Here is a 13,340-nt window from a genome sequence, read left to right as displayed (position 1 = left end):
AGCAACAGACACAATCATCAAGCCCTCCAGTCCTCAAGTATCCCAGCCAAACAAACATCTTCTTTTGCCCCAAGAACCCCAACTCCAAAATGAGATTTCAGCAGTTAGCTCTCCTCGGCTTGGTTGCTCTGGCAGCTTCGGTTCCTCTTTCTGCGAAAGATAGCCGTGCCAAGCTTGCATCAGGTACATTTACTTTTATACACCTCTCTTTGATATCCTTGTTTTAGCCATAGCTAATCGGGCGTTGATGCAGAAGCCTCTCTGTCTCGTAAGAATGAATACAGCGATGTCTCCGCTCGTGCCACTGTCCCTGGCTTCCAGAGCGAGAGAGCCACTATTGTCCTTCGCGGCGAAGCAGCTGGAAATGGTACCAGACATGGCAAAGGTGGCGAGGGTGGCAAGCAGGGCGGAGAAGGCAAAGACGGCAAAGAAGGCGGAAAAGATGAAGGCGAAGGGGATAACCAAGAGGATGACGAGGGTGATGATGATGAGGGCGACGACGAGGAAGGTGAGGAGGGTGGTGATGGTGAGAAAGGTGGAGAGGGCCACAAGGGTCCACACAGAGGCCAGAACGGCCAGGAAGGCGAACATGGTAAGGGAGGAGAACATGGTAAGGGAGGAGAACATGATAAGGGAGGAGAACATGGTCAGGTAGGTGAGCATGGTAAGGGAGGTGAACACGGTCAGGGAGGCCAGCAGACCCAGCAGGGACATGAGGGCCAAGGGCCAAATAGAAGATGCAACGGGGCTACCACGGCCTCTAAATGAGGTGGACAAAAGTGAGGACTGCATACGGGACAGATCTAATCCGGGCATTGATAGTGTCGGAAACCGTTCGGACAAGCTGCTTTGACCGATGGAGATGGATATCCAGAGGAAGGAGTGAGAAGGCCAATATTCTGCAAAGGCTGGTCCTTGCCTTACTTAATTGCCTGGTTTCACTTGTTGTGTTTTGACTGTTGTATTTATTTCTTGTAGCCAAGTGCTAAATCAATTTTCTCTATATCCAGATATCTTATAGTAGTCTATGTACAGTAACGTTTTATAAGCCCAGGACCCAGTAAAACATGAGAACCTGATTTGACAAAGTTTCAGTGAACAACAATTCCAATAATTAAAGAGAAGCCCTCGTAGTGGCAGACTCTGACTTCGGAGGCCACTTTACACGCCGTTCGGCGCGCACGTACAGATTGTTAGGCCGAATAAGTTGGAACATAGGGTCATATTCGATCGGCCCATCATTCTCCTTCATAAAATTGTAACGGTATACTAGCTTCGGCAAGAATACCTTGACTTCTTGTAGTGCAAAGTTAAAGCCAATGCACATGCGAGGACCAGTAGCAAATGGGATATAGGCGGCCTTGTGTCGGTTCTTTACCTCTTCTGTGTCCCACCGATCAGGGTCAAATCTGGTTGGGTTGCTCCAGACTTCTGGGTTATTGTGAAGGTGATGAAGGGCACCGACTACCACAGATTCCTCAGGTAGCTTATAGCCTCCTGGTAAGATCATGTCAACCTTCGCGGTCCGCGCGGGCTGATATGATGGGTTATGGCGACGCTGAGTTTCTTTGATCAATTTATCCATGAACGTTAATCGGTCTGTCAAGTCCGCTGTTATCTGGGTATCCTCGGTAATATCGTTATCGATCAGCTCTTGCAGTAAGCGATCCTGAACACCTGGGTACGTAACCAGACTGTATATCAACCAAGACAATAGCGAGCTAGTCGTAGTAAAGCCTGCCCCAGTCGCGACCACCAAGGACTGGATCAGACTTGTTTTAGGCAACTTTTCACCCTTGTTGTCGGTGGCTCGGATGGCGTAGTCTACTTTAATCAGCAACTGCTCAGATGAAGAACGTTGCCATACTCACCGATCATGTTCGAGGCCTTCAGGGCAGCGTCCTGGAGTGGGAGATCTTCGACTCCCCCACGGCTGGCGTTCTGGATCGACTGGTCCACTATGTCGAAAACTCGATAGCGCAAATTTCTCAACCGCTGCGGATCGCCAAATGGCAGTTTCGCATACCAATCACCTCTTGCGGTTACCTTCTTATTCAAAGACAATGACTCTGCAATGAGATGAATGAGTTCATGGGGAGGTGCATCCGGAGATGAGAAGTGGTTGAAATCAATGCCGAGTACAAGTTTTCCAACAGCTTGAGATCCAAGTTTAAGCATATATTGGTAGACGTTCCAAGCCTCTCCATTCTCGTCAAAATGATCGAATACTTTGAAAGCATCCTCGACTGTCTGTTGCATTGTAGGGGCATAATGCCGCACAGCCTTGGGGCCCAATGCCGGGGGAAGGAACTTATGTGCCGCTCTCCACTCCGGAGTGTCAGTATCCCCTAGGAAAACACCGGCTTGTTGGTTCTTGATCGCGTGGAGTGGGTGTGCTTCGTTGATCTTCTTCGTAAAGAAGTCTGTTTCTGAGAAAATGATAGATGACAGCTGTGGATCGTTGGTTTGGTAGACTGTACGTCCCATGTTCGTTGTCTTGATTATGGGTCCATACTGTTCAAACAACCGTTGATGGTTTCCTAGGTGGTCGGGATAGATTTCGAAGAAATTGCCAACAATTGGAAGCCCCTTAGGGCCAGGGATATCTCGCACGGATTTACCATCAATTGTGATGCTAATACGATCCTCATTTGCAAGGATTTCCGCAACATCGGATAAGACCGCATCCTGGGACTGGAATCCGATTCCTATAACGATCAGCTAAAGACCAAATAAGCCACAAAAGACGTTCCCAAGCCCGCATAGGTTTGCTTGATGAACGTACCATTTGGTTCCACTATAGCAAAGTGTGCAGCAATGAGATGCCTTAGCCCATCGTAGTCCAGTGTAGGTTCCAGTTCAATTTCTCTCGCGGTAGAACTAGGTTCCCCCGAAAGGTAGAAGAGTTTGATAGGCATTTTTGTCCAAACCTAGGCAGACTTCTCACAAGGCTAGTTGGCTGATAGGAAATCAATCGCGACTTCTACTGCCAAGGGTCGAGGTGCTAATTTATAGTACCCTGAATAGCCAAAGTTTGGTCGGAAGGCCGTCTCAGGGCGAACCCACATTGTCCGATTTCACATTACGTTGGAATGATAAGAATCGGAACACAGTAATGAAATGCATATTGAGATTTATGCTCCCTGCACGTAAAAATGCCTCGATGTCTTCCTCGGTAAATTTCGATATCGGGTCGGCATCGCAATCTCAGCGCCAAACCTAACGCCAGCGAGAGACAGAGATCGTCACCCTAGACCCACAACTACATATTGAAAGTATTGGATTTCGACATAAAGGGGAAAGCTTTGCAATCGCAATGTCGGCCGCGACTTCCACGTACGGAGTACGTTTCAGAACTCCGCCTTGTCGTGCCGAATACCCATCGGGCCGTTTTTAATTTATGCCAATCTCGGAGGAGAAGATGCCGACTTCAGTGAGACGCCCTAGATGAAGTATTAAAATATGACTGTGGGTATTATACTTATGTTGACTTTTATGTCTCACGCTACTGGCTCAATTCCGTGGCGGTTCCAACGCAATGATAAACCACGAACTCGCCGGTCCAGTGCAAAGATCTAGTTTTACTACTCTTCTATGCTATAGCTAACTATCGTTCCCATACAACACAACGACCAATTGAAATGATGGAGCAAAGGCCGAAAGTCCTGCGGATGTCCAACTCCCTGAGTACAGTGCCGCGGAGGTCGCATCGCATAACCGCAAAGATGATATCTGGATCATTGTTCATGGCAAAGGTAAAATTCTGACTACCAGGTTACGCCCAACATAGCTAAGGCAGAATAGTTTTCGATATCACAAACTACCTCCAAGATCATCCTGGAGGCGCAGAGATCCTCATAGACACTGCGGGTACAGATGCCACGGAAGCGTTTGAAGATGTTGGCCATTCTGAGGACTCGGTAGAGATCATGCAGGAGTTCCTAATCGGCACTTTGAAAGGTGCCAAAGAATACGTCCCACCCAAGAAGGTCCAACTGGTTGCCCAGAAACCAGAGACCATGCGTCAACCATCTGGGAGCCGCCCGGTGGGGACAATCGCTGGTGTGCTTGGAGCATTGGCATCCATACTGTATGCCTATCAAAGGGGCACCTTTGGCCCCCTGGTCCCAAAGAATGAGCTTGGCCAACTGATTCCTCAGTATTTCAACGGAATCAGGTTGTCTCGCGGAGGGTTCACCAATGGATTTCTTACAGCTGCAGCCATCTCTGCGATAGTTGGCACGGCCGTGGCCCGTCAGGCAGCAAAATTCACCAAGGTCGACTCGGGCTTCTTGCGCTACCCTCCACATATCAAAGCCCGAAGTGTAATGAAGGCTGACCCGCACTTGGCTAAAGGATTTCTGGATGCCAAAGAATTCAAGAGGTTGCCTTTAGTTGAAAAGGATCAACTATCTCCCAATGTCTATCGATTCGTGTTCGCTTTGCCCAATGCTAAGGGAGTGATCGGGCTCCTATCGGACAACATGTAGCCATACGCGCAGTTGTTGACGGAGCGACGGTATCTCGATCATATACTCCAGTGTCAAACAACTTGGACCTCGGTCGCTTGGAGCTAGTCGTTAAGTGTTACCCTGAAGGCCTGCTCACTGGTCGGTACCTAGCCAACCTAACGGTGGGAGATGAAGTTGAGTTCCGGGGTCCCAAGGGGGCGATGCGTTATAGCAAGGGGCTCTGTACCAAGCTAGGCATGGTCGCTGGAGGAACGGGTATCACGCCTATGTATCAGCTCATTCGTGCGATCTGTGAGGATGAGCGGGACACGACTGAGATCAGCTTGATTTACGCCAACCGGACAGAGGCAGACATCTTGTTGAGGGAGGAACTAGAGGCGTTTGCGCGCAAATATCCCAAGAACTTTAAGCTTTGGTACATGCTGGATACTGCTCCAGATGGCTGGGCCTATGGAACTGGCTTTGTGAACCAGGAAGTACTTAGCCAACAATTACCGGGACCGTCTGAGAATACTAAAATGCTCCTGTGTGGGCCTCCCGGCATGGTCAACGCGACCAAAAAGACGTTGGCAGCCATGGGATTCCAAAAGGCGGGAGCGATGTCAAAGATGAGCGACCAAATTTTCTGTTTCTAGTCACTAACTCACGTTTTTAACTTTCCATTTACGTTCTCTCTCTTTGTGTGTCTGGGCTTGGGTTTCTATGGACGGCTTAGATGTATATAGACTGTAATATCAAGCAATATATTCCTTGAGAGGAATACCATATGTTCGCGATGTCCGGACGTCAACGAAGGAAAGGGTAGCCCGAAAATCTTGAACCTCGTTTTGTGGCTTGGATGTAAGATACCCACCAGAAGGCGTTCGAGTTGAGATGATTAGCGTATCATGTCCCCTGACTTTTGTCAGACCATGTTATGGTGGAGACCTCATAGTCCTAGTGAAAAACGTTGGTAGCAAATGACAGAAATGTGCCCAGCGGATACGTTGAGTCTACTTAAATAGGGTTAGTCACAGCACGGGATAAACGGCTTGTCACCGGGTTGCCAATGCCCTAGGTGGAAAGCAAATTGATTCATATCAACTCCTTAGAGCTCTATTAACCGACGAAAATTCTTATACAAGTAAGTAGTGGCTAGGTGCTTCTGTAAGGACATAGAATATAAAACCTCTCAAATTTGAGTAGCTCCAGTATAGTACCATACTCACCGGTTCCTGAGCGTTTCCAAGTTTCAACCAACTACACTGTGCCCTAGTACTAGAGTCTAGAGCCTTGGCCTTCTAGCCTCTACAAATTGCCTGAAAATTACAGGAGGCGGTGCTAGAATCGGTCAGGAACAGACTAGAACATTGAACCAAGATTAGCGATCGCTGGTTTCACTATATGTTGATAAAACAATCCCAACCAAATATAACCTCATCCACAGTACTATTGGCACTTTCGGTGTGTGTCCGAACAAGGATTTTTGCCTCGGCTGGTCAAAAATTCGCGCACAAGTTATGCTCTGACATGTATGGCTCGATCGAAAGGGGTTGAAAAGCTTGACATTGTTGGGCGCTAGAAAGGTCCAGCAACGAAACAGCCGAGGTACTTTTTCCTCCTTTGGTTAGGCTGACCGGCCATGCTATCCGTTGCTTTGATATCATCCTGCACTGTGTAACTAGTGATACTAAATGCCCATCCACATTCCTGCACGGCAACACAAAAATTCATAACTGCGTATATTGAGTCACTGCATAAAAGGGAGGAAGGGAATGAAAAATCTGTCGAAATAAAGTGGGACTGTGCCATGCCGCTATCTGTATGGTGCATGGTGTGTGGTGTAGTACCATAACATATTTACTCAACGCATTTCGATAAGGAAAAATAGAGAGATACTATGTACGCGAAAGGGTGCTGCTGGGGTTCTTCTTAAGCATGCTTAATGGAAACGCTCTCCAAGAACTTCACTTCTCCCAAAGGCACGCAGGCTTATTAGGAATTAGTGTTTCCCTCTTGCTATTGGCGATACTTGATTCGACTTTAGCGGCCACCAATTTATACGCAATGAGGTTGCTCAAGGTAGTCACTTATTGGAGGCAGCGATAGACATTGTGCTTTCCCTGGCTGCAGGAAGTAGTAGGAAGGCAGGATGAAGAAGACCAGCTCTATGTTTCCATGATTCTCTTCATGCAAGTACTTGATATTCTATTATTAAATAGCTTAGTATGTGGGCATCAATAATGACTCTGTAAATGCAACCTCTTGTCAATCCAAGCAACAATCACGCACTAACCCTGTACACGTTACAGCGGCACAATCTCCCTCGTGGTATTAGGAGCTCTAATCGGTGTCATCCTCCAAAATGCAGACCATCCGCTGAGCTTTTACTGGCATTTAGTCCTGGGACCCGTACGCAGCGACAACCTGCTTATGGACCCCAGTACAGACAATCCACTCTCCTTTCCCAACTCTTCAAACCCAATCTACTACCCAGGTCTACACGCCTATCCGCAAAGCCAAATATCCATAGCCATCCTCGCGAACACCCCACAGCTATTTCACTCCGTAATATATTTCCTCTATAACAATCTTATAACATGCATGGTCCTCGCCGCCAAATACAACGACTACGGCAATGAGAGAAAAGCACTACACGTCTCCGAACCTCGTGGAGATTCAGCGATCAACATACTACCTCAGTCTACCGTATCGATATATCGTCCCACTGCTGTTATCATCTGCCGTGCTACACTGGCTCGTCTTACAAAGTTCATATTACGTACGTGTGGTCTCATATGATCAATGGGGAAGTGCAGGGGCTACGATTAGCACATGTGGCTTCTCAGTTGTCGCAATGTTCATTCTTCTACATCTCGGGGGCTTGATGCTGCGTACGGCGCAGGTATTGGGGCTAAGGCGGTTTAAAGCTAATTACCTCTGGCAGGGAGCTGCAGTGCCGCTATTAGTGCCGCGTGCCATCCCCCGGAGAATGATATCGACGCTGCCTTGAATCTGGTTAAATGAGGTGAAATCCCCCTGGCAAGTGCAAAGATACGATGAGTGGAGCGACAGGCAATACTCCGCATGAGTACAGCTCTCATACAGCAGAGGCTCCATGTTTCCATTGTAGTTTCACCTCTTTGGATGTGATTTCTCCCAGTCCTGATAGATATCATATGTGAAGTTGACATTTTGTACTAGTCAAACAGTGTTGCAATTAGAAAGAAGCAAGAATAGATATAATAGACCCACTAATAACCTGACTGGGATATGTCGCCTCTGCTATTTTTCTCCATTCTACATGGTATATCCAAAAACCAAAGGAATGTTTTGTCCTATTGCTATTCTAGGTAAGACCGGTTCGCAAGTTCAAGTCAGGAGATTTATTTGTTGCATAAATTCAGAAGTTGCAACATGACTATAGAATATAGTTGTGGTTTGCACTTTACCTTCTCTATAGATGAAAGCCCGTTTCCCTCAAGCACTAACATCAGCATCCCTTCTCCTCGGGAAAACCTTTAACTTCGAAACTATGAACGACCAGATAGCCCCAAACCCATCAAAGACCCACTCAACAGGCTCATCCGGTATGAGTTTGATAACGAACCCGATCAAGATAGACAGAGCCCCCAAAACAACCGAGTAAGCCCACTGGGTGCCAGTAAGTCTGACAACTGAGAAGACGCGGCCTCCCACAAAGATAATTAAGACTTGGCAGCCCATCATTAAGAGAGTGACACATATGAATAGCCAGTTTCGGGATACACCCTCGAGAAGGTTGATGCTGTTTTCGAGTTGGCGGTTACTGTGGTTGATTAGTTTAGAACTAGTATGCGTTGAAGTAGGGCTTCAAGGTAAAACTGGGGGTGGATTTGGATTGGATGGTGTTGGTCGTGGAAGGGTTGGTAAGGTATCCACCAATTATGGAGTTTAGTGAAACGTACTTATACATATTAAAGATCTGCATCCAAACGTATGTATTGAATACCGCCGTTTGAAGCTCATCCTTATCGTCGGGCGTATAGGAGAAGATACTGCTTCCGGCGAAGTGAAGGACAAGAGTCACCGCTAGCTGATAGATCGATTGCCCGATGATCATCTTCCACATTGGAATTGTGATTAAAGGAGCTGATCTCGCCTCTGGTTTTCGGTCTAATACTTTGCGCGATGGAGGGTCGGTTGCCAGTGCCAGCGCTGCTAACGTGTCTTGGAATAGGTTTACCCACATGAGCTGTACAGCGGTAAGGACCGACTGTTCATTGGGGCTGGCGACGGATGAGACAAAAGCGAGGCCGACAGAGGTGAATGTGATGGTTATTTGGAACTGCAGATCATGAAATGGTTAGCAACCCAGCTGTTCTTCACTGGAGTGCTTGGGTTTAGTGTTATACCTGTAGAAATTTCTTGACGGCATCTGAGACAGCTCGACCCCACATGATTGCCCGCACAATTGAACTGAAGTTGTCATCCATGAGGACAATTGACGAGGCTTCGCGCGCGACTTCAGTTCCGGAGATGCCCATGGAAAATCCGACATCAGCCGCAGTCAGAGCAGGGGCGTCATTTGTTCCATCGCCAGTGACAGCAACAGTTCTTCCCATTTCCTTCAGTCTACGAACCAATGTTCTTTTGTCTTCCGGGCTAGATCTCGCCAAGACCTTGAGACGTGGAATGACCTCCAGTTGTTGTGATTCACCAAGCTGACGAAACTCTCGGCCTTCCATCGCAACATCATCTGGGTTTGTGAGAATACCACATTCCTCGGCGATGGCTTTTGCTGTCAGTAGGTTATCGCCTGTCACAATACGAACGGCCACACCAGCTTTATGGCACGACTGCACGGCATCCCGGGCACCGTCTCGGAGAGGGTCTCGGATACCCATAATGCTGAGGAAAGTAAGATCTTGGACAATGTTCTCTATCCTTATCTCCTCCACTTGATCATGCAGTTGATCAAGGGGAGGCCATACGTCAAAGTCACGGAACAACACGATAATAGTCCTCCAAGACTTCGAGGCATAATCGGCAATTATCTGGCGTAGGCCCTGGGCCATATCTGCATTGATCGGTCGTGTGGAGAGCCCTTTGCTTGGGTCCTCAATTGCTTCTATACACTTGTCGAGCAGCACCTCTGGAGCTCCTTTCACATAGGCCCGATACCTGCCGTTCTCCAGTTGAGCGACTGTGACCATACACTGGCGAGCATTTTCGAACGGAAAAACTTCTACAATCTTTGCATTTGAGCGTTCGACATCGAGTTGACTCATTCCTAAGTGGTCTCGAGCAAATGTTAAGAGGGCAGCTTCTGTTTTAGACCCTACATATGACGTGGTACCTGCATCGGTGTTCTCAAATGCGGTTGAGTTGAGTGAAATGGATTGCCTGAGAAGTGACCTTGAGTCAGGCGCAAGACGCTGAGTGTACTCGCTGGTAGTTGGGCTGTTAGGCGGATCAGCAACATCGTCATCCGCCTGTTGCGGATCAACGAACTTGCCGGCAGTGCCGATTACCCCAGCGACGACTGTCATTTTGTTCTGGGTCAGAGTCCCGGTCTTGTCCGAGCATATGTCTGTCGCATTTCCCATGGTTTCGCAGGCCCTCAACATGCGAACTAGGTTATGGTCCTTGAGCATCCTTGTAGTTGCAAAAGCCAGTGCAAGGGTCACTGTTAGTGGGAGGCCCTCCGGGACCGCAATCACCACGACCGTCAGTGAAATGATAAAAAGATCTAGAAACTGTTGGCCCTTTTCTGCTGGTGTCAGACTACTGTGAGGAAGGCTGGCGAGGAATTTGATAAAAAGAATGATAAATAGCACAAGAGCTGCAAGCCCACCGAAATTTGCGATGTACTTCGCCAATACATTGAGACGAGTTTGCAAGGGTGTAAATCCAGGATCGTCATTTAGCGTGAGAAGAATCTTGCCATAACTGGAATTGGTGCCAGTCGCAATCACCAAGTACGACCCGACCCCTTCAGCTACACTTGACCCGGATATTATGAAGGGGTCCAAGCTTTGAGTATCACCGTTCCTTCGAATCACGTCGAGAACTTCATCCCCAGAATGTTTACGTAGGAGATCGGATTCCCCGGTAGCGGAGGCCTCATCGCATCTGACATGATATCCCTGGATGAGAACCCCATCCGCCGGGATTACATCCCCAGGCTCCACATGCACAACATCTCCCACAACTAGGTCAGAGATCGGGACTTCATGTGCGTGACCGGATCGAACGACGGTCACATTGCGATCTAGCTTCTTCTTGTTCAATTTTTGAAACTTGATTTGTTTCTGGAAATCATTCGCGGCACCAACAAGAACAATGACAATGATAGCGACAAGGATCGAAACGCCTTCCACCCATTCAACGGGCGGATTGCGGGCGGAGTGCTTGGTCGCGAGTGCCTGGTATAGACCGAGCGCCAAAGAGACAATAGCCGCTCCAGTTAAGAAGAACAGAACATGGTCATTGTATGCCATCCACATGAGCTGGAAAATGCTCGGCTGTTTCTTTACTGGAAGATGATTAGTCCCGAATGCCTTGGTCCTGTCCGTGAAGCGGCCATTCTGTTGTCCTGTCGCAATTTCCGTTGACTCGGTCAAGTCTGCAGTCGTTGATTCATCGACGCTCAGTCCACTGTTTCGATCTGTTCGCAGCCCTTTCTCCAACCCGGCAAGACCGCCTAATGCATGGAAAGTCTCTATACTTCTAGACTCTATGAGTTCGCTGAGCTGCTCTGCCGTAATATCGAAGGTATTTCTGGGGTGATCGAAGATCGTAGGGTCGCCTGTATTGGCATCTGGTTTGTCATTGAAGGGTTTCTAACTCCGTTAATGTAAATTCACTGATCTTCGTTCACCGACAGAGATAGTGCGCGTACCATGATCAAAGATTGACTGGGTGAAGTGCCAGCGCGGGTTTCGGTTTTGTTATTGGTATGATAGTAATCATCCCTGAACTTACACCGAGCGATCGTCTAGAGCTTGCAGACTGGGGAGACCATGGTGGGTTGGGGAAACATTATGCTAAACTTTCTGAAGTTCCCGGAGATATTCCATGAGGGAGAAACGTAAAACAGGCTAGGACAAGGAGAATATAAGTGAAGGAGCGAAAGAGAAGCGTCCATTGTGACGGTCGAATCGAAGGCTGTTTTCCTAAGGGGAAGGCAGCCAAGAACCTAAACTTCTTGAATTTACCTTTTTCACGTATTTTATTCGGGTATTGAAACTTTACCCCCCACTCGAAATACGGAGGCCTGATAAGGCTGAGGAGTGAACCACGGGTCTATTGTTTACTCGCCGTATACATCTATCTAATATATATCAAGCAAACATAATGTGACGATCAATGATAATTCAGGTATACATTTTTGGTATATTCCTCTCACGCGATTCAGGCAATTGCAAGATGATCGGTCACATCCGGATGTACGTAAAATGCGATCGCGATGATCAGATACCTGGGCACCGACGGTCGGGTTAGACAGACGATGATCTCCAGAAGAAGCAAAGAGGAAAATAACTTACGTCCCGATCAGTAGTAATCCTTCAAAGTAATTCGATTTCCCCTCTCGAGTCAAGCAGTTCATCACCACCACAGCAAGGGAGAAGCAAGCGGTTTCGAAAGTATTGAACCGCAGAGACATCGGCTGCCCGAGAACCCACCCACAAATCACCAGGAACGGAGTCACAAAGAGCGCAATCTGAAGCGTGCTTCCAACGATTACCCCAATAGCGAGATCTAACTTACCGCCCATTGCGGCATTCACCGTGATGGCAAATTCGCCCGCATTGCCAACAATGGGGACGACAATCATCCCCAAGAAAGCCCGACTGACTCCGTATACCTCCACAAACCCGTCCACGCCCTCCACCAAGTAATCGGAACAGACGGTGACTCCAAGTGTTGCAAGGATCAGAATAATGCTAGCGGGGAGAGGCTCTAATTCGCGCTTTTCGTCCGATTCCTCCTCGGTGCTAGCGAAAAGATGAGCGTGGCTTTTCAGTTGAAAATTAAGATAGACCAAGTAAAAAATGAGTAGAAAAATCGCAGTGATGTGGGAGAGGGTGAGGATGTAATCATCTCCCTCGGGCAGCTCGGAGAGAGTCGTCGAGTATAGAGCGGAAGGGATAATGAGGGAGGTGGAGGCAACGATCATCAAAGACGACATGACCTGAGTAACATCAACATTGAAGGATATTGTCTCTTTGCCGTATCCTCCACCTAGGAAGCAGCATCCTAGAACCTGTACGAAAATCAGAGTAAGTGAATCAAGGAAAACTTCCGTCCAAAACTATGTCTCTTACCAGAAGAGTTCCGGAAAGAATACTGCCAACCATACTTGATTGAACAATGTTGATCTCCCCTTGAGTTACGGCCGTAATTCCCACCTGAAGAATTGGCCGGTGTGATTAGCGACCGTAACCAAACGTCGAGTAACGGGAAAGAGAGTTCGGCTTACGATCATCTCGACCGCATTTCCAAAGGTTGCGTTGATCAGTCCCCCTACGGTCTGTCCCACACTTTTGGACAATTCTTCAGTGGCAAAGGAGAGCAAGGAAGCTAGGGGAAAGATGGCTAAGAAATTCAACAAGAACACAGCTGATGGTTCCCATCCTCGAGCACCGGCCAAAATGCCCAGGAAGACAAACACCAGCATCACATTTGCATAGCTCGAGAAAAGAGTAACCTGGACGACATGCCAGGCATTTCTCTGGGCAGCACCAGCCATGATGAGGGCGTGGTTGAGGAGGGAGGAAGTCCACAAGAGGGGGATGGACGAGCTAACTTGACATGACTATCAGTTGATAGCAAGACAACAATAATACTACCCTGGGGTGTCTCATACCTTACCTGGTACGTTCTTGTCAATACCGTATATTACCG

The 13,340-nt window shown here is 48.0% G+C and overlaps 4 protein-coding genes across 4 annotated transcripts; 2 read left to right on the top strand and 2 right to left on the bottom strand.

Annotated features, from left to right (window-relative positions):
• Positions 1-89: 89 nt before the first annotated feature.
• Positions 90-768, top strand: ANOM_000825 (uncharacterized protein; the record flags this gene model as incomplete). Its single annotated transcript, XM_015546083.1, has 2 exons — positions 90-183; positions 254-768. The coding sequence occupies 2 exons, from the start codon at positions 90-92 to the stop codon at positions 766-768; spliced, it is 609 nt and encodes a 202-aa protein (XP_015411947.1).
• A 346-nt stretch (positions 769-1,114) lies between these two features.
• Positions 1,115-2,918, bottom strand: ANOM_000824 (cytochrome P450; the record flags this gene model as incomplete). Its single annotated transcript, XM_015546082.1, has 3 exons — positions 1,115-1,824; positions 1,872-2,708; positions 2,786-2,918. 3 exons carry the CDS (start codon positions 2,916-2,918, stop codon positions 1,115-1,117), a joined length of 1,680 nt encoding a protein of 559 aa, XP_015411948.1.
• Positions 2,919-3,316: 398 nt separating this feature from the next.
• Positions 3,317-5,107, top strand: ANOM_000823 (putative cytochrome b5 reductase; the record flags this gene model as incomplete). The annotated part of the gene is made up of 4 exons (XM_015546081.1): positions 3,317-3,343; positions 3,656-3,755; positions 3,805-4,460; positions 4,586-5,107. The coding sequence occupies 4 exons, from the start codon at positions 3,317-3,319 to the stop codon at positions 5,105-5,107; spliced, it is 1,305 nt and encodes a 434-aa protein (XP_015411953.1).
• A 2,824-nt stretch (positions 5,108-7,931) lies between these two features.
• Positions 7,932-13,185, bottom strand: ANOM_000822 (plasma membrane calcium-transporting ATPase; the record flags this gene model as incomplete). The annotated part of the gene is made up of 7 exons (XM_015546080.1): positions 7,932-8,259; positions 8,399-8,778; positions 8,846-11,275; positions 11,335-11,407; positions 11,981-12,699; positions 12,761-12,844; positions 12,916-13,185. The coding sequence occupies 7 exons, from the start codon at positions 13,183-13,185 to the stop codon at positions 7,932-7,934; spliced, it is 4,284 nt and encodes a 1,427-aa protein (XP_015411954.1).
• Between the last annotated feature and the right edge of the window lie 155 nt (positions 13,186-13,340).

This window comes from Aspergillus nomiae (assembly GCF_001204775.2).
Source record: "Aspergillus nomiae NRRL 13137 chromosome Unknown contig00006, whole genome shotgun sequence".
NCBI lineage: Eukaryota > Fungi > Ascomycota > Eurotiomycetes > Eurotiales > Aspergillaceae > Aspergillus > Aspergillus nomiae.
This window is presented reverse-complemented; position numbering and strand designations above follow the sequence as displayed.